This window comes from Leucoraja erinacea, chromosome 9 (assembly GCF_028641065.1).
Source record: "Leucoraja erinacea ecotype New England chromosome 9, Leri_hhj_1, whole genome shotgun sequence".
NCBI lineage: Eukaryota > Metazoa > Chordata > Chondrichthyes > Rajiformes > Rajidae > Leucoraja > Leucoraja erinaceus.
Window position 1 is genome coordinate 41,576,584 of NC_073385.1, and position 19,692 is coordinate 41,596,275.

General features: G+C 45.2%; 1 protein-coding gene across 6 annotated transcripts in view; it reads left to right on the plus strand.

Moving 5' to 3' along the window:
• Nucleotides 1–19,692, plus strand: part of hectd1 (HECT domain containing 1) — an 87,810-nt gene that overhangs the window by 26,756 nt on the left and 41,362 nt on the right. For all 6 annotated transcript variants that reach the window (XM_055640653.1, XM_055640654.1, XM_055640658.1 and 3 more), the window contains exons 3-10: nucleotides 960–1,194; nucleotides 2,043–2,270; nucleotides 4,861–5,145; nucleotides 6,080–6,350; nucleotides 6,442–6,518; nucleotides 6,748–6,846; nucleotides 10,027–10,141; nucleotides 18,414–18,588. In XM_055640653.1, coding sequence (XP_055496628.1) covers nucleotides 960–1,194; nucleotides 2,043–2,270; nucleotides 4,861–5,145; nucleotides 6,080–6,350; nucleotides 6,442–6,518; nucleotides 6,748–6,846; nucleotides 10,027–10,141; nucleotides 18,414–18,588 — 1,485 coding nt within the window. The remainder of the gene's footprint in view (nucleotides 1–959; nucleotides 1,195–2,042; nucleotides 2,271–4,860; nucleotides 5,146–6,079; nucleotides 6,351–6,441; nucleotides 6,519–6,747; nucleotides 6,847–10,026; nucleotides 10,142–18,413; nucleotides 18,589–19,692) is intronic.

The window sequence follows — 19,692 nt, forward strand, 5'->3', positions numbered from 1 at the left end:
TCTCCGTTCTAAATGGCTTACCCCATGATCTATAAATGTGTATATTTGAGTGTGTGTGTGTGTGTGTGTGTGCACACACACTGAACCTTTTTTCTCTTGTTTATTATATTGTTAACAGTGTACTATGTCTACATATTCTGTTGTGCTGCTGCAAGTAAGAATTTCATTGTTCTATATGGGACATTTGACAATCAAGCACTCTTGACTCTTGAATTATTGTATTGTCTGCAAACTGATTAATTAGCCCACCTAAATTTTTGTGCAAATCTATCTATTTCACAACTTGGAGGAACAGCACCTCGTATTTTGTTTGGGCAGGTTACAACCCATCGGTATGAATATTGATTTCTCTAACTTCAAGTAATCCTTTGCTTTCCCTCTCTGTCCTTATCCCCACACTAGTTCTCCAACTAATTTTACTGTCCTCCTGATTAATTTTACTGATTGTCTGCCTTATTGTCACCTTCCCCTCAGCTAACAATGAACCATTCTACGTTTCCTTGATCAACGTCTGCTTTGATCTGTCATTTTCACACCTTGCCTGTCCATATCTCTAGTCTTCCACTCCCCTGACTCTCAGACGAAAGAAGGGTCTCGACCTTGAAATTTGCCCATGAATCTGTATGAATCTGTTGTTGATGAAATGAATAATTTTTAATATGTTAATCTTTAAAAAGATGCATTGTAAAGTCTTGCTTTGTAGAGTGGTGTGTGCAGTGTACCATCAGCCTTCTGTTAATTATCACTCAAAGTGCAAAAAATGTGATTGGTCCTTAACATAAACTAATGTGATATTTTCTTATGTATATTATCTTATTGACAAATGAATTTGCCCATTAAATACATATATAATATAATAATAATAAATATAATTAATAAAATATAAAGTGGTTACATTTATGCAATACGTTTCTATAAATTCCGTACTTTTAATTGTATATTTTGTTTGCCCTTTGTAGGTGCCCTCCTCGTACTTTTCTTCCAGCTCTATGCAAAATTTTTCTGGATGAAAGTGCGCCCGATAATGTATTGGAAGTGACGGCCCGTGCCATCACATACTACTTGGATGTGTCTGCTGAATGTACACGAAGGATAGTTGGAGTGGATGGAGCAATCAAAGCACTTTGTAATCGTTTGGTTGTAGTTGAGCTGAATAATAGGACTAGTAGAGATCTTGCTGAACAGTGTGTTAAGGTAATGACCATCTTTTCTGCAATTAATCTAATATTTTAATAAAGACTGTTTTGTCTTTGCTATTATTTATAAGGAACTGATTTTGTGAAATGTGGTATAACTTTAGATCTGAAGATAAACACAAAAATGCCAGTAACTCAGCGGGTCAGGCAGCACCACTGGAGAAAATGGATAGGTGACATTTTGGGTTGGGACCCTTCTTCGTAAGGCATGACATACCCTGGACAACGCCATGCAGACTGTCCCTAATTAGCTCATTCTCTTTCAAATGTGTGTAAATCTCAGCACTAAGTGTCCTCTCCCACAGCTTCCCTATCAATGATGTGAGGTTTACCACCCTATAATTTCCTGGATTATATCTATTTCCCGTCTTAAACAAAGTAACAATATTGACTACTCGCCAGTCTCTTGGGACCTCGCCTGTGGCTAGAAAGGATACAAAGATCTTTGTCATGGCCCCAGCTAGCTCGTCCCTGGCCTCACTCAATAACATGGAAAAGATCTACCAGACCCTAAGGACTTATCTACCTTGGTGCTATTTGCAAATCACAATTTGAGGTAGAACTAGTTCAGAATATAGTTTAGGTAGAGGTACCCTTTGAAAACAGGCCCTTTGGCCCTCCGAGTCCCTGCTGACCAGCGATCGCCCATACATTAGTGCTATCCTACACATGGAGACTATGTACAGAAGCTACTTAACCTTCGAACATGCGCACCTTTGGAATGTGGGAAGAAACTGGAAAACCAATGAGCTTGCAATATTGTAAACAATTTTTCTTTTCCCTGTGCTGTTTGTCATTAATCTCAGAAAACTGTTAAATGACAATGAATATGATCTAATTTTACAGGTACTTGAACTTATCTGTACTCGAGAATCAGGAGCAGTATTTGAAGCAGGAGGCTTGAATTGTGTGTTAACCTTTATACGAGATAGTGGTCACCTTGTGCATAAAGACACATTGCATTCTGCAATGGCTGTAGTTTCCAGACTTTGTGGGAAAATGGAGCCTCAGGATTCATCTCTTGAAACATGTGTGGAGTCCTTATCCAGTTTATTGAAACACGAAGATCCACAAGTAAGTACAACTAGGAACCAACCGCAAGTGGCTAGTTGATAATATTTTCTTATCTGGAATTATTTTAACAACTTAAGTTATTACCTTATTTTCCTTTGCAAAATATGCTTTTGCAATGTCAAAGTTCACATCTTCCAAAGATACAAGTTGGCCTGAAATTAATATATTTAAATTTTATTATTGGGAGGAAGGAGGGTCATTTTTAAACTTACATTACATTCATTTAGCCTTCAGTTCACTTCAACAATAGTTGTTTCAAATGTTCAACAGCAAAAGAAAACTGAATTATCTTTTGATTGCTATCTTTAACAGACTTTATTGCACTTTATCTTCCACTAAACGTTATTCCGTTTAAGCTATATCTGTACACTGTGGTTGATTGTAATCATCTATAGTCTTTCCGCTGACTAGATAGCATGCAACAAAATAGCTTTTCACTGCACCTCGCATGAGATAATAAACTATTTTCACTTCTGCACGGCATAGATTTAATTCAGGCTAGACCTTATCCAGTGCAGACCTAGGAACCAACCGCAAGTGGCTAGTTGATAATATTTTCTTAGCTAGGATAATATTTTCTTATCTGTTCCCCCTTATTTTCCTTTGCAAATATGTGCGATGGGGGGGGGGGGGGGGGGGGGATACAGGTTGGCCTGGGGGGGGAGGGTCATTTTAAACTAACATTACATTCATTTAGCCTTCAGTTCACTTCAACAATAGTTGTTTCAAATGTCACACATACACACTGAATTATCTTTTGATTGCTATCTTTAACCCCCCCCCCCCACTAACTAAAATTAAAGCTATATCTGTACACTGTGGTTGATTGTAATCATCTATAATACTATATAGCATGCCAAAAAAGCTTTTCACTTCGCTCCATTTACCCCATAACCACCCTATCTATTTAACGCAGACTAGACCCCAGACCCGTTGGGCAGTCACATCTAGAGCGGGGGGGGGGGGCATGCAGCGTCATACACACTAAGAAAGCGCTAATATTAGGGCAGATAGAGAAAGGGATTCGAGAGAGAGAGAGAGACCCCATAGAGGGGGGGGGCAAGAGGGAGAGGGAGATGGAGAGGAGGAGAAGAGAGGGGGGGGTGAGGGGTAGGAGTTAGGGCAGGGAGGAGAGAGAGAGGAGAGACAGTGAAGAGAGAGGGGCAAGAGGGAGAGGGGGTGGAGAGGAGCTGAGGGGGTGGGTGTTGGGGGAGGAGGGAGGAGAGAGGAGGGTGTGTGAGGGGGAGAGAGGGGGTAGGGGGTGGGAAGGGAGGGAGGAGGGGGGGGGGAGAGGGGGGGGGGGGGGGGGGGGGGGGGGGGAGAGGGGGGGGGGGGGGGGGGGGGGGGGGGGGGGGGGGGGGGGGGGGGGGGGGGGGGGGGGGGGGGGGGGGGAGGGGGGGGGGGGGGGGGTGGAGAGAGGGGTGGAGGGGAGGGGGTGTGGTGAGGGGAGGAGGGGAGGTGGGGAGCAGGGGGGGGTGGAGGGAAAGGGGGTAGGGGTGTGTGGAGGGGAGGGACAGTGGGGGAGGGGATGGAGGGGAGGAGGGGGAGAAAAAAGAGGGGGGGAGGGGGGGGGAGAGGGTGTGCTGAGAGGGGGTGGGAGGTGAGGGGTGAGGTGAGGGGAGAGGTGGGGAGCAGGGAGGGTGGAGGGGAGGGAGGGGGGTTTAGGGGAGAAAAAGGGGGGGGAGGGGAGGAGAGGAGAGGAGAGGGGAGATAGTGGGGGGGGAGGAGAGGGGGGAGGAGGGAAGGGGGGGGAGGGGAGGGGGGTGAAAGGAAGAGGTGAGGTGAGAGAGGAGAGGGGGGGAGGCATGGAGGGGGGGTAGGGGTGTGGAGAGGGGAGGGGGGTTTAGGGGGGAGAGGAGGAGGAGGGGAAGAAAGAGAGAGGAGGGGGGAGGGGGAGAGGGAGAGGGGGGGGGGAGAGGAGAGGGGGGAGGGGGGAGGAGGGGGGGGGGGGGGTGGAGAGAGAGATAGGGGAGATAGAGAGGGGGGGGAGGAGAGGAGGATGGAGAGAGAGAGGGAAAGGGAAAGAGACAGGGGAGAGAGAGAGAGAGAGAGAAAGAGAGAGGGATAGGGAGAGAGAGGTGGGGAGAGAGAGGAACCCAAACCCCCCAAACAACCATTTGCAGGCAGTGCTTTTTTATTTCAAACTAACCATATTTTATTTTCAAACCACATTATGGGTACTTACTCACAGGTGTGAAGACATTTGTTCAGTGTTATTCAGAGCTCGGAGTGCCCTCCATGTTACAGAGTGATTGAGGCACACCACTTGCAGAGACTGATTGAGGCACACCATTTGCAGAGACTGATTGAGGCACACCACTTCCTGGTTTTATAGTCTCTCCATCTCCCTCCAGCAGGGGCAGCAGAGAGAATGGGGAATGTTGTAAAAACATAAATATCTCTGTCAATTTTCATCGACGGGAAAAATCCTCGGCACACATGCGGCAGAGGGGGGGCTCTGAGCGAGGTGGCCAAAAATGGCGGCCGTAGGTCGCGGCGTACTCTCGGAAACCGCAGCACAGAAAGCCGAAACCGGTCAAGAACAGAGTTTTGGTAATATAGATAGTGGATGCGTCTTTTCTTATTTCAGGTATCGGATGGAGCTCTGCGTTGTTTTGCTTCATTAGCGGATAGATTCACCCGTCGTGGAGTTGATCCTGCTCCTTTGGCAAAACATGGATTGACTGAAGAACTGCTTTCTCGTATGGCAGCAGCGGGTGGTTTGGTGGCAGGAGGGTCTTCATCTGCTTGCAAACCTGGCCGTACATCCACAGGAGCAACTCCCAATGCAGCTGATTCTAAACTTAGTAACCAAGTCTCAACAATTGTTAGTCTACTTTCCACACTTTGCAGAGGCTCACCTGTTGTGACACATGTAAGGATTCAACTCTTTTAACTCCCTACTTGGGCATGATTCTACAGTAGCAAAGGAAAAACAAAGGGTGGTTCAAGATTTGAATATGACTTTTTTGGGGAAAACAATTATTATTTTAATTGAAGAATGTTATAGATAGTAGATATGAAAAATGTAGACCAGGGATCGGCAACCTTGTTCGGCATAGGGGCTGGGACGCATGTCTGTGAGCGGATGGTGGGCCACACACATCTATCACGTGTACACATGGTTCCCGCCCCGGATGTATCAAATCACGCATCAAATCATGCGTTCACAGAAGGTAGACAAAAATGCTGGAGAAACTCAGCGTGTGAGGCAGCTTCATGCAATCCTTGAATGTCTCACCTGCTGAGTTTCTCCAGCATTTTTGTCTACCTTAGATTTTTCCAGCATCTGCAGCTCTTTCTTAAATGTGTTCACAGAAGGTGCGCGGCCCTGCCGGCGGCTTTGCGCAGGATGCGGTACAGACAGAGCTCGGCCGTGCTCGAATGATTTTGGGTTGCGGGCCGCATTCGGCCCGGGGGCCAAAGGTTGCCGACCCCCGATGTCAATACTTAATTCCTGTGAAGATTTTCATATGTTAGAATTTTAAATATTTTGGTCTTTATATTTGTATTTAAACTATGCATTATCTCTATACTCTCCTGATAGCACAATTCATATTCAACTTTGGGCCACTTTGTTATAAATTTACTAAAATGAGAACTAGAAAAATCTTTGACTTTGACTAGTTTTTTAGATATCCAATTCAGTGAAGTACAATTTTTGTTTTTTGTAGTTCAAATTAAAGCAGTTGGCTCTATTCATTGACTACAGAAATCCATAGATAATGAGGTTATCATGCTTTTTGGCCCGTTCTATCATTTGTTGTTTGATTTCACCATTGTATTGTTAATAGATGTTTTCCCCTTAGGATTTATTAAGATCCGCACTACCTGACTCGATAGAAAGTGCACTGCAGGGTGATGAAAGGTGTGTGCTTGACACTATGCGGCTGGTGGATCTACTTCTGGTATTACTTTTTGAAGGACGTAAAGCTTTACCAAAGTCTAGTGCTGGTTCCACGGGCAGGATCCCTGGCCTTAGGAGGCTGGACAGTTCTGGAGAGCGTTCTCATCGTCAGCTTATTGATTGCATTCGTAGTAAAGACACCGACGCACTGATTGATGCCATTGATACTGGAGGTAGGTTAATGTCTGCGTGTGGAAAAACTACATTTATTTTCTTAAACTGTGTCTTCCCTCAGTCTGATTTTTTAAAATTTTGTTGCATTAGCTTTTGAAGTGAACTTCATGGATGATGTGGGCCAAACCCTTTTGAATTGGGCTTCAGCTTTTGGAACTCAGGAAATGGTAAGCAAATCCTTCCACCTTTTTGAGCTGGCCCATTGTTCAAGCTTAAATATTGATGCGAGCCGTAAAATAATAATCTCCAGTAGAGTAGAAGCCACCTGCCATTCTTTTCAGTCAGGTGTCAAATTAGTAATGTTAAGAACAAAAAAATTAAAATTTGCACCGAGTATAGATTGGAAAATTTAATGGTTACTTAAAACAGAAATATCTCATCAAACGATCTTTTCAGGTGGAATTTCTATGTGAGAGGGGTGCTGATGTCAACAGGGGTCAGAGATCCTCATCGTTGCATTATGCAGCTTGTTTTGGAAGACCACAAGTTGCAAAGGTTTGATCGATTCTTCTCTTTGAATTAACTATTGTGGAAAAGAGTTTAATTACTAGGTAACGGGCAATGTGATACAAAGTTATTGCAGCCAATCTGGATATATTTATTGATTTGTTGGTTCACACAGTGCCCTCCATAATATTTGGGACAAAGACCCATCATTTATTTATTTGCCTCTGTACTCCACAACGTGAGATTTGTAATAGAAAAAAAAATCACATGTGGTTAAAGTGCACATTGTCAGATTTTAATAAAGGCCATTTTATACATTTTGGATTCACCGTGTAAAAATGACATCTGTCTTTTTACATAGTCCCACCATTTCAGGGCACCATAATGTTTGGGACACATGGGTTCACAGGTTTTTGTAATTGCTCAGGTGTGTTTAAATGCCTCTTTAATGCAGGTATAAGAGTTCTCAGCACCTAGTCTTTCCTCCAGTCTTTCCATCACCTTTGGATACTTTTATTGTTGTTTATCAACATGCGGACCAAAGTTGTGCCAATGAAAGTCAAAGAAGCCATTATGAGACTGAGAAACATGAATAAAACTGTTAGAGACACCAACCAAACCTTAGACTTTCCAAAATCAACTGTTTGGAACATCATTAAGAAGAAAGCGAGAACTGGTGAGCTTACCAATCGCAAAGGGACTGGCAAGCCAAGGAAGACCTCCACCACTGATGACAGAAGAATTCTCTCAATAATAAAGAAAGATTCCCAAACACCTATCTGATCAAAAACACTTCAGAAGTCAGGTGTGGATTTGTCAATGACCACTGTCCGCAGAACAGATATACAGAGGCTACACTGCAAAATGGAAACCACTGGTGAGCTGCCAAAAATAGATGGCCAGGTTACAGTTTGCCAAGAAGTACTTAAAAGAGCAACCACAGTTCTGGAAAAAGGTCTTCTGGACAGATAAGACGAAGATTAACTTGTATCAGGGTGATGGCAAGAGCAAAGTATGGAGGAGAGAAGGAACTGGCCAAGATCCAAAGCATACCACCTTATCTGTGAAACACGATGGTGGGGGTGTTATGGCCTGGGCATTTATGGCTTCCGAATGTACTGGCTCGCTTATCTTCATTGATGACACAACTGCTGATGATAGTAGCATAATGAATTCTGAAGTGTATAGACACATCCTATCTGCTCAAGTTCAAACAAATGCCTCAAAACTCATTGGCCGGCAGTTCATTCTACAGCAAGACAATGATCCCAAACATAGCACCAAAGGAGTTCTTCAAACCAAAAAATGATAACTTCTTGAGTGGCCAAATCAATCACCCGATCTGAACCCAATTGAGCATGTCTTTTATATGCTGAAGAGAAAACGGGAAGGGGACTAGCCCCCAAAACAAGCATAGCTAAAGATGGCTGCAATACAGGTCTGGCAGAGCATCACCAGAGAAGGCACCCAGCAACTGGTGATGTCCATGAATCACAGACTTCAAGCAGTCATTGCATGCAAAGGATTTGCAACAAAATACTAAACATGACTACTTTAATTTACATGACATTGCTGTGTCCCATTCATTATGGTGCCCTGAAATATAAACACTGCTGTAATTTCTACATGGTGAAACCAAAAATGGCCTTTATTAAAATCTGACAATGCACTTTAATGACATGTGATTTTTTTTTTTTCTATTGCCAATCTCAAATTGTGGAGTAGACAATAGACGATAGGTGCAGGAGTAGGCCATTCTGCCCTTCGAGCCAGCACCACCATTCAATGTGATCATGGCTGATCATCCCCAAGCAGTAGCCCGTTCCTGCCTTCTCCCCATTCCCCTGACTCCGCTATCTTTAAGAGCCCTATCTAGCTCTCTCTTGAAAGTATCCAGAGAACCGGCCTCCACCGCCCTTGAGGCAGAGAATTCCACACTCACAACTCTCTGTGAGAAAAAGTGTTTCCTAGTCTCCATTCTAAATGGCGTACCCCTTATTGTTAAACTGTGGCCCCTGGTTCTGGACTCCCCCAACATCGGGAACATGTTTCCTGCCTCTAGCGTGTCCGAACCCTTAATAATCTTATATGTTTCAATAAGATGCCCTCTCATCCTTCTAAACTCCAGAGTATACAAGCCCAGCCGCTCCATTCTCTCGGCGTATGACAGTCCCGCCATCCCGGGAATTAACCTTGTAAACCTATGCTGCACTCCCTCAATAGCAAGAATGTCGTTCCTCCAATTATGGGACCAAAATTGAGTATAGAGCCAAATAAATAAATGATGGGTCTTTGTCCCAAACATTATGGAGGGCACTGTATGTTCTTATGAAGGATAACAGTTGAGCAAAGAAGGGCTTGGCTTATGGTTAAAATTAAACATAGCTTCTCTTGATTGCTGTTTGTGGGTCTCATTGGAGTTATATTTGTGTGTGCAATGGTTGAGTTCAATTAAATGGCTGCAACATCACACTAACAATTGCACACAAGCAGGGCAATAGCTTAGATGAGCTTCTTAAACATTGCTGGCTTCCAAGACATGATTCCCAGCAAAATAAATTGGGGGCAGTTGGGAGAAAAAAACTGAAGTTATATGTGGCAATTATTGAAGATTGCCTCAGCGTATTAATTTATATTTCGAGATTTAATTGAGATTTGACTGATTGTTGTGCCCATTTCGTAGCATGACTCTGATGAAGGGCTCAAATAATTTGAGGAACTGTGGACCAATTTGTTGACAACCTTTTAAAAAAAAATCTGTTATTAAAAATGGAAGGTTAATCAGAGGTACCTGACATTTATTTGTTCCCTTGCTGAGAATGACGATCATATTTTGAAATGATAATTCAATGGATAGTTAAAAGCCATTGTGTTTTGATGTGGTGAGGGATTTGCCACGCAGTGGAAGGTGAAATTTACTGCGGCATTGCCACCTGGGAGTTAGAATCGAGAAATAATTCAACTGGAAACTTGTCCTTGCTCAGTATAATGTAGGCGAATGGCGAAAGATAGTACATTATAAAAAATGAAGAGCTTTTTTTAATGAAAAATTAAGAGAATATTTAAAATTGTTAATGGGGCTCTCAAATGGTGTGTTCATTCAAGTATATCAGACCAACTATTATGTTTTTATGATTATTAATATTTAAACAAAGATATGATTTGCATATTACCTGATTTTCACTAATGATATCTTTAAGTTAAAAGCTTGTTCTTTGTTTTTCCTAGACTTTGTTAAGGCATGGAGCAAATCCAGATCTCCGTGACGAAGATGGTAAAACACCTCTGGATAAAGCAAGAGAGAGAGGTCACAGTGAGGTTGTGGCCATATTACAGTCTCCAGGTTTGAATTTTTATTCAGCAGATCGAAATCAAAATATTAATTTATTGATGATTTTAATTTAATATGTTTAAGATAATACAATGTTTGCGTTTTTGATTTAATTGAACTACTATGCCTAAGTCTTCAGCTGCATTTTGAAGAGATTATATGGAAATATAGTGGCTGATATATTTATAGAATTGGATACATAGTTGATCTAAGAGTTGAATGAATGAATGAATGAATAGTGTTGAATGCAGAGCTAAAATCAACAAACAAAATCCTCACTTAGGTCCCTTGGTGGTCTAGATGCTGGAGGATGAAGTGCAGGCCCAGGTTGACTGCGTCATCCTGTCCGATATGCAAACTGCAGAGGGTCCAGCCGGGGGTTTGTGATATTTTTCAGCTTGGCCAGCACAAGCCTTTCAAGGGTCCTCATGACTACAGTGGACAGTGCGACAGGCCTGTAGTCATTAAGACCAGTAATCCTTGCCTTTTTGGGCACAGGGACAATAGTGGAGACTTTGAAGCAGGCAGGAACAGTACAGGTTTGCAGGAACTGGTTGCAAATGTCTGTGTAGACCGGTGGCAGTTGTTCAGCACAGAGCGAGTCGCGTTTGCGCCTCATGTACCGGCGAAGGAGTTGCAGTTCATCCACTTTGTTATTGAGAGAACGTACGTTTGCCAGGAATTTGCTCGGGAGTGGTGTGCATGATCCTCATCGCTGGAGTCGAGTGAGTTCCCCAGAGATCTCCCCACGGGTCCTCCTCCGCCTCCGTCTCAGAGCTCCCGTGGATTTTGAAGAAACAGCAGCAAAGAGAAGCGGGAAAAAGCAGTGGTTGGCTCTAGCCCGAGTGGGAGGAGAGTTAGAAGTGTCAGAGGGGGGAAAACAGTTTAAGACTGAGGAATTTGGTTTGTAAATTTGTAATTTGTTAAATTAGGCAATTTTTCAGTCAATATAAGCAAAACGGCTCTTAGGGAGCGGCAGTGAGGGAGCAGCCTTGTGAGAAAAGTGTGTCTTTGGCTCGAGAGTCTTCGGCGAGGAGGCTAAGGAGAGGAGGCTACTCATACAGCTCGAGAGGAAGGAGCACGGTGAACACATGTCGTGGCAGATGAGACGGTGTGAGGCTTGCAGAAAGTGGGAGCCCAGGGACACAGATGGAGCCTCTGGCTGCTACAACTGTGGCAAGTGCATCCAGCTTCAGCTCCTAAAGGACCGTGTTGGGGCACTGGAGAAGCAGCTTACTTTTTAAGAAAGGCGGGAGAGAGCAAACAGAGAATTATAGACCAGTTAGCCTGACATCGGTGGTGGGGAAGATGCTGGAGTCAATTATAAAAAATGACATAGCCGAACATTTGGGTAGCAGTAACATGATCGATCCGAGTCAGCATGGATTTACGATGGGGAAATCATGCTTGACAAATTTTCTGGAATTTTTTTAAGATGTAACTAGGAAAATGGACATGGGAGAGCCAGTGAATGTAGTTTACCTGGACTTTCAGAAAGCATATGATAAAGTCCCACATAGGAGATTAGTGGGCAAAATTAAGGCACATGGTGTTTAAGAAGGAACTGCGGATGCTGGAAAATCGAAGGTACACAAAAAAGCTGGAGAAACTCAGCGGGTGCAGCAGCATCTGTGGAGCGAAGGAAATAGGCAACGTTTCGGGCCGAAAGAAGGGTTTCGGCCCGAAACGTTGCCTATTTCCTTCGCTCCTTAGATGCTGCTGCACCCGCTGAGTTTCTCCAGCTTTTTTGTATACCTTAAGGCACATGGTATTGGGGGTAGAGTGCTGACATGGATAGAGAAGTGGTTGGCAGACAGGAAACAAAGAGTAGGTATTAGCGGGCCCCTTTCAGAATGGCAGGCAGTGACTAGTGGGGTACCGCAAGGCTCGGTGCTGGGACCGGAGCTATTTAGAATATACATCAATGATTTGGATGAAGTGATGCAAAGTAACATTAGCAAATTTGCAGATGACACAAAGCTGGGTGGCAGTGTGAACTATGAGGAGGATGCTATGAGAATGCAGGGCGACTTGGACAGGTTGGGGGAGTGGGCAGATGCATGGCAGATGAAGTTTAATGCAGATAAATGTGAGGTTATCCTCTTTGGTAGCAAAAACAGGAAGGCGGTTTATTATCTAAATGGCGTCAAGTTGGGAAAAGGGGAAGTGCAACGGGATCAGGGGGTCCTTTTTCATCAGTCTATGAAAGTAAGCATGCAGGTACAGCAGGCAGTGAAGAAAGTGAATGCATGTTGGCCTTTATAACAAGAGGAATCGAATATAGGAGCAAATTTGATACAAATGCATTGATAGATGCTCCTGAACACATCATCAGTGATGTAACCTGGGGTCATTGGGTGTTTCGGGTCTTTCAACATCAGACACCCTCACCCAGGCGACCCAGTCATGGTTGATCAGACCACGATTTGTATTCAGGTGGCATTCGCTCCTCACCATGGACCTCCTCTCCTGATCCAGAGCCATCTCGAGGCCTTCTCCGCTGCCTCTGTGGTGTTCTTGATGGCCTTTCTCCTTGCCACTCCGTTGATGCCCAGTGCACTCTAGGCTTTGTAGAGCGATTGCCCTGCAAAACCTCTGCAGCCAACCTCGATGGGCATACACCTTGCCTTCCAGCCCTGCTTGCGGCAGTCTATGACCAGTTCTTCATATTTGGCCATCTTCCTCTCGTGGGCCTCCTCCAGACGGTCCTCCCACGGCACTGTCAGTTCCAACAAGACGATGTTTTTGGTCGCCTCTGAGACCAAGAGGATATCTGGCCTCAGGGTGGTCGTGGCAATGTGCTGTGGGAACTTCAGCTGTTTCACCAGGTCTACGGAAAGCTGCCAGTCCTGTGCAGTCGCCAGGATTCCTGGCTGCTGTGATTCTTGGCAGCTGCACTCCGGCCTTCACAAAGGTGATTGTCTGGGTGGTGGGGCGTTCTTGTCTGCAACTGCTGATTCCCATGCTGATGGCTTCTGCAATGGGTTTAGAACCTGGTCGCGACGCCAAGAGCCTTTGGGCAACAGCTCAGGATGTGCTCCAACGTCCCCTTGCCTGAGCATTGCGGGCAATCTGGAGATTCTGCTTTGCCCCAGATGAAGAGGTTCGGTGGGCTGGGCAGGACATCATACACAGCCTGGACCAGGAACTTGATGCGCTGTGGTTCAGCCTGCCAGAGCTCAGTCCATGTGACTTTTCGGTCCATGGCCTGCTCCCACCTTGTCCAGGCTCCCTGCTGCCTCAATCCAACTGCTCTGGTACACCTCTCCTCCTCCACCACTGCCCTCACTTCCTCCTGGACCAGCCTGCGCCTCTCCTTTCCCCTGGCCTTGTCAAACTGGGGAGATGGGAAGATTCCCAGGCCTGCTCTTCCCCGAGTCACTGCTCCCACCACCACTTTCTGAGAAAGCTGCTGACTTTCCTCTCCAGGGACTTCAGGGTCAGCATTTCTGTAAAGGGCGATGCTGCTAAGGCTCCTGGGCAGTCCCAGCCACCTCCTGAGAAAGCTGCTGACTTTCCTCTCCAATCTCTCTACGATGGATATTGGGACTTCGTAGACAAGCAGTGGCCAGAGTATCCTTGGCAGGATACCATGCTGGTAAATCCATGCCTTGAACTTGCCGGGAAGCCCCGACCGGTCCACTGTTCTCAACCAGCTCTCCAGCTCCTGACAGGTTGCCTGGACAGATGCTGTATCCTTCAGGCTGCTGTTAGTCACCTTGCCAAGACTCTTCACTGGTCTTTCGGAGACAGTTGGGATTGGTGTCCCTTCGATGCTGAAGCGGAACCTGTCCATGACTTTGCCCTTCTTCAGCACCAGTGACCTTGATTTTCCTGGCTTAAACCTCATCCTTGCCCATCCAATCAGTTTCTCCAACCCCTGCAGGATCCACTTGCCTCCTGGCACTGACTCAGTGGTGACAGTCAGGTCGTCCATGAAGGCTCTGATTGGTGGTTGGCACATTCCTTACTTGGTCCGAGGGCCCCGGCACTCTGGCTCAGCAGACTTGACGATCATGTTCATCGCCAAGGCAACAAGGATCACAGAGATGGTACAGCCTGTGATGATCCCAACCTCCAGTCTGTGCCACTCTGATGTTACTGACCCTGATGAGACTCTCATGCTGAACTGGTTGTAATAGTCCAGGATGAGATCTGCCACTTGGCCCGGCACATGATGCTTAGCCATGACTGTCTGGATCAGCTTGTGTGGGATGGAGCCGTAGGCGTTGGCCAGGTCAAACCAGAGCACTGTCAGGTCACCCTTGTTCTCCCTGGCTTCTCTGATGAGCTGGGTCACCACTCCCGTGTGCTCTAGACACCCCGGCACTCCAGACAAGCCTCCCTTTTGCACTGAGCTGTCGATGTAACCATTGCTGGAGAGGAAGTTGGTCAGCCGCCTCGCCACTATGCTGAAGAAAATCTTGCCTTCAACGCTTAGCAAGGAGATGATTCTGAACTGATCGATCGTCTTGGAATCTTCCTCCTTTGGGATCCAGACTCCTTCAGCGAATCGCCACTGCTGCGCCATTTTTCCTCTCCTCCAGATGACTTTCAGGATCAGTAACAAGGGGCAGTTCTTGTAGACCCTGTAGGGGACTCCGCTCAGGCCAGGGGCTGAGCCAGATCTTGCTCTCTTCACAACGCCCTGGACCTCTTTCAGGAGTGGCTCTCTACTATCAAACTCCTTGATGGGTGGAGGTGGTTTTATCAGGATGTTGCACTGGCCCAGCTCCTGCTGCCTGACGGGGTCTCACTGTAGGTCGTCTGGATGTGCCGGTCGATCTCCTCCTTAGAGCAAGCCAAACTCCCACTGCGCATCTGCCCGAGTAGTTGTTTGGTGAAGCCGAAGGGGTTGGCTATGAAGGATGCTCGCTTCCCAGCTCTTTCCTTTCGGCGTCTTCGGTGCCACTCAGCTCTACGGAGGGTCATCAGCTTCTTCCTCAGGATGGTTCTCAGCTCAGCCAAGGGGGGACGTTGCTCTTCCCTGGCCTCTTTATACTGCTTCTTAACGGACTTCAGCTCCTGCCGGATCTTGTGGATCTTCGTTGCTCGTTGATTCATGGTGAAAGGTGTTCTGGCCGGCTTCTTCTCCACTTCTCCAAACCTTTCCACTGCTAGGCTGATGATGATTGTCGTCATCGACCGCAGCCTTCGGTCCACGTCTCCCTTCGCAGTTGCTTCTAGCACCTTGTCGATGTCCTCGCCGAACTGATGCCAGACTGCTGTCTTGCAGGCCTGAGGCCATCTGACTCAAACCTTCTCCGGAGAACTGTTCCGAGGGACTAGTTGCGCCACTTGGAGGCTTCGGGCTCTATGGGGTGATTCCGGGCCCGGCTCCTCCTGCGTCTCACCAGGTAAAATACCTGTCCTTCTGCAGTTGTTCAGAGCCCTAGTGAGACCACACCTGGAGTATTGTGTCAAAATTTTGGTCCCCTAATTTGAGGAAGGACATTCTTGCTATTGAGGGAGTGCGGCGTAGGTTTACAAGGTTAATTCCCGGGATGGGAATACTCTGAGAGAATGGAGCAGCTGGGCTTGTAAACTCTGGAGTTTAGAATGATGAGAGGGGATCTCATTGAAACATATAAGATCGTTAAGGGTTTGGACATGCTAGAGGCAGGAAACATGTTCCCGATGTTCGGGGAGTCCAGAACCAGGGGCCACAGTTTAAGAATAAGGAGTAAGCCATTTAGAACGGAGACGAGGAAACACTTTTTCTCACAGAGAGTGGTGAGTCGGTGGAATTCTCTGCCTCAGAGGGCGGTGGAGGTAGGTTCTCTGGATGCTTTCAAGAGAGAGCTAGATAGGGCTCCTAAAAATAGCAGAGTCGTGGGATATGGGGAGAAGGCAGGAACGGCGTACTGATTGGGGATGATCAGCCATGATCTCATTGAATGGCGGTACTGGCTTGAAGGGCTGAATGTCCTATTCCTGCACCTATTGTCTATTGTCAAGACCTTGAACACAGCCACAGCCCCGCCGACAAGTATATCCAAATAATCCAGCGAGTGAGAGAAATCCAGAACGATGTTTGGAGGTACTGTATGTCCGATGTTAATGAGTACCTCTCTCGTGAAAGTAATCTTTGTAGGGTTTTCACAGACGACACAAACGAGCAAACACATACAAAACAGCAAGGAGCAGTACACCCTGGCAGCCATCGATGGCACCAGCAGCAGCTACACTGCAAGAGCTGTAATATGTTGAGTGTGATTTTAATGTCTGTACGAGATCGGAATGATGGTTGGGTGTATAATCGGCCTTTTCAGTGCATTGAAAACAAAATGTGCTTGAAGACCCTGTTTCTGGATGTGTAAAAATGTGAGCTCATTTGTAGATTAAACTATTTCTTTGCATCACAAAGATGAAATAGCCATGTAACCTTTTGAGCGTGCCTCCCATAATATCCGACCTTCACCAATGTCATGGCTGATCTTTTGCTTCACTCTATTTTCTTTCTTTTAACTTTCATCTCTTCAGTCCAAAACTCTGGAACAAATTCTCAAATGTGCTCATTGTGTATCAGCAGCCATCTGGGGCAGAGAATTCTTAAGATTTATAGTTCCATGAATATAAAATATTTTGCTTCCCATTTGTCCTAAGGGGCCAACTCTTTTATCTTGAGGTAATGACTCATTGTGCAGTTTATCCGGCAGAAGAAACGGACCATCAGAATCAACCCAACAAATGTTTGATAACTTATTTGAAAAATATTACAAAGAACATAAGCCTATTCTTTCCAACTACTTCAACTAAATAATGAACTTGGTGTAGCAGCTTAAAGTAGTAACACTTGCGAGAATGTTTCAAAGGAATATTGTCGTGCAAAATATGACACTGAGCAATATCAAAAAACGTACATGGAAAGCTTTTAAGGAACATCTTAAATGAAGGAGGAGATATTTATGTTGAAATTTCAGGAGCTTGGGGTGGGTTCAAATATGTGTTCTGCACTTGTGATGAGATTAGTTTAAGGCAAAAATCATGACTATGTTTGGGAGTTGTTGAGTTGGAAGAGATTAGAAAAATGAACAGGGGTGAGGCCATGGAGGCGATGAGAATTTTAAAATTGCATCCATGTTTAATTGATGCTAATATACATACTTTAGCACAAGATGGATGTATACGTAAGCGGAAATACTGGAAGAACTCAGGCAGTTAAGCAGCATCAGTGGAAAGAGAAAGCAGTTAACTTTTCGGGTTGAAGTCCCTTCATCAGAATGCTAAACCTGACGCTGCATTTGATGATGGGCACCGGTGGTTTGGATGACCATATTTCTATGGAGGCTGGCCTAAAGTACTTGTGCCTTCAGATAACAAACGCATGGGTGATTATTTTGGAGCAGAGGAGATGAAATGGATTTAGTTATGATTTAATTGAAAGCAATGTCTGCTTATCTGGTACAGGATGTTGGGCAAGTAACCGACAGGTAAAATGAAGGGGCATGAAAGATGGAGAGGTAGAATCTGATGTCAGAAGCATGGATGGGGATGTTGAGAAGTAGGAGGAGATCAACACTAGATCTGTTGGGGTTGAGGAGAACATCGGGGTTATGGGGCAGTCAAAGGGAGAGAAAGCCATTGCAGATGCTATCTAATAGCAACATGTTATAACTATATATTCAGCTTTTATTTCTGTGAATGTCTGTGGTCGTTTTGTTGTCATTCCTAGAAGTAAGGTGTGAAAGTGGGAATCTTCAGGCCAATATTTGGGATGGAATCTCAGACACTGAAACTCCTTAGTAATCTGGAATGTTGGTTTCAAATTGACCTTTTTATTTATATGCACCAATGACACATATCTTTCTCTAGAGCATTGAAGAATTTCCTTTTGTGGTTAAAAATACTGAGACTAGCTTATTTTAAAATTCCAGATTTACCTAATTACTTGCTTTTAAATTCCATAGTTGCAGTAGTGGGATTTGATCTTGTGATTCAATGTCCTAGAATTCTAGCTGTTAGTTCAGCAACTTGATCTCTATATTACCATAGGAGTTGTAGTTATTGGAATTTAAAGGAATGAGGGATTGATAAGAGAGACTGTCAAAATGCTGGAATAACTCAGCGGGTCAGGTAGCATCTCTGGAGAAAGGTTATAGGTTACATTTCGGGTCGGGATACGTCTTCAGGCACTTAATTTCTATAGCAAATTGTGGTTGATACGAGCTGCTTGTATGTCATTCTCTTTTGCAGACATTAATGTTTCACCCATTAGACATCTACAAACATTCGTAATAGAAAGAAATGTGCATAAAATGTATTTTAATTGTTTTGGTTTTAGGAGATTGGATGTGTCCTGTAAATAAAGGAGAGGATAAGAAGAAGAAAGATGCTAACAGAGAAGATGAAGATGGAAATGAACCAAAAGGAGACCCTGAAATGGCCCCACTATACTTGAAGAGATTGTTGCCAGTTTTTGCACAGACATTTCAACAAACTATGCTACCATCCATCAGGTGTATATTTTTAAATTGGATATGTTTCTTAAAATAGGGCTTATATTAGGGGGAAAAAACTAAGAAAAAACAGCAATAATGAAAAGTGTTTTTAATATACATATTAATTAGGAGCATACACGCATAGCATTTGTTGCTTTTGTTGAAGTTTAAGGAGCTCACTGTCATGAATTTTGCCTGGATAGTCACCGAATTGTGGTTTCTCTGAAATGTTCCAAAGTTCATAGTGTGCGCTAAAACTAACAAGGTGATTTCTTCAGGATTTAGAAGATGACATTCTTTAAATGGGTACCTAAGTGATATCATTGTTGGGACCACTCCACTAACATGCTTTCTGAGGGACAAGGTTTGCATCAAAGCCAATATCTACCACACTGTAGACAAAAATGATGGAAAAACTCAGCAGGTGGGGCAGCATCTTTGGAGCGAAGGAAACAGGTGGCGTTTCGGGTCGAGACCCTTCTTCAGACTGATGGGGTGGGGGGGTCAGGAAGAAGAAAGGAAGAGGCGGAGACAGTGGGCAGTGGGAGAGCAGGGAAGGGGAGAGGAAAGAGGGAGAAAGCAGGGACTACCTGAAATTGGAGAAGTCAATGCTCATACCGTTGGGGTGTAAACCACTCAAGCGAAATATGAGGTGCTGCTCCTCCAATTTACGGTGGGCCTCACTCTGGCCATGTAGGAGGCCCAAGGCTGAGAGATCTGATTTTGAATGGGAGGGGGAGTTGAAGTGTTGGGGGAGGATGGGGAGTGAGAACAGAGTTACGGGGTATAGAAGAGACCCCGGTGAGAGCCTAATCTATAGGTTGAAGAGGAGAACCCCCATTCCCTAAAGAATGAGGACATCTCCAATGCCTCTTCTAAACCCCGTAATTCTGCTCTTACTCCCCATCTTCCCCCCACCTCCCACCTCCCTTGTCCTCACCTTCCACCCTACCAGCCGTCACGTACAACATACTCCGACATTTTTGCCACCTCCAACGGGATCCCACCACTGGCCACATTTTCCCATCTCCTCCCCTTTCGGCTTTCCGCAGAGACCACTCCCTCCGTTACTCCCTGGTCAATTCGTCTCTTCCCACAAACCACCCCCTCTCCTGGTACTTT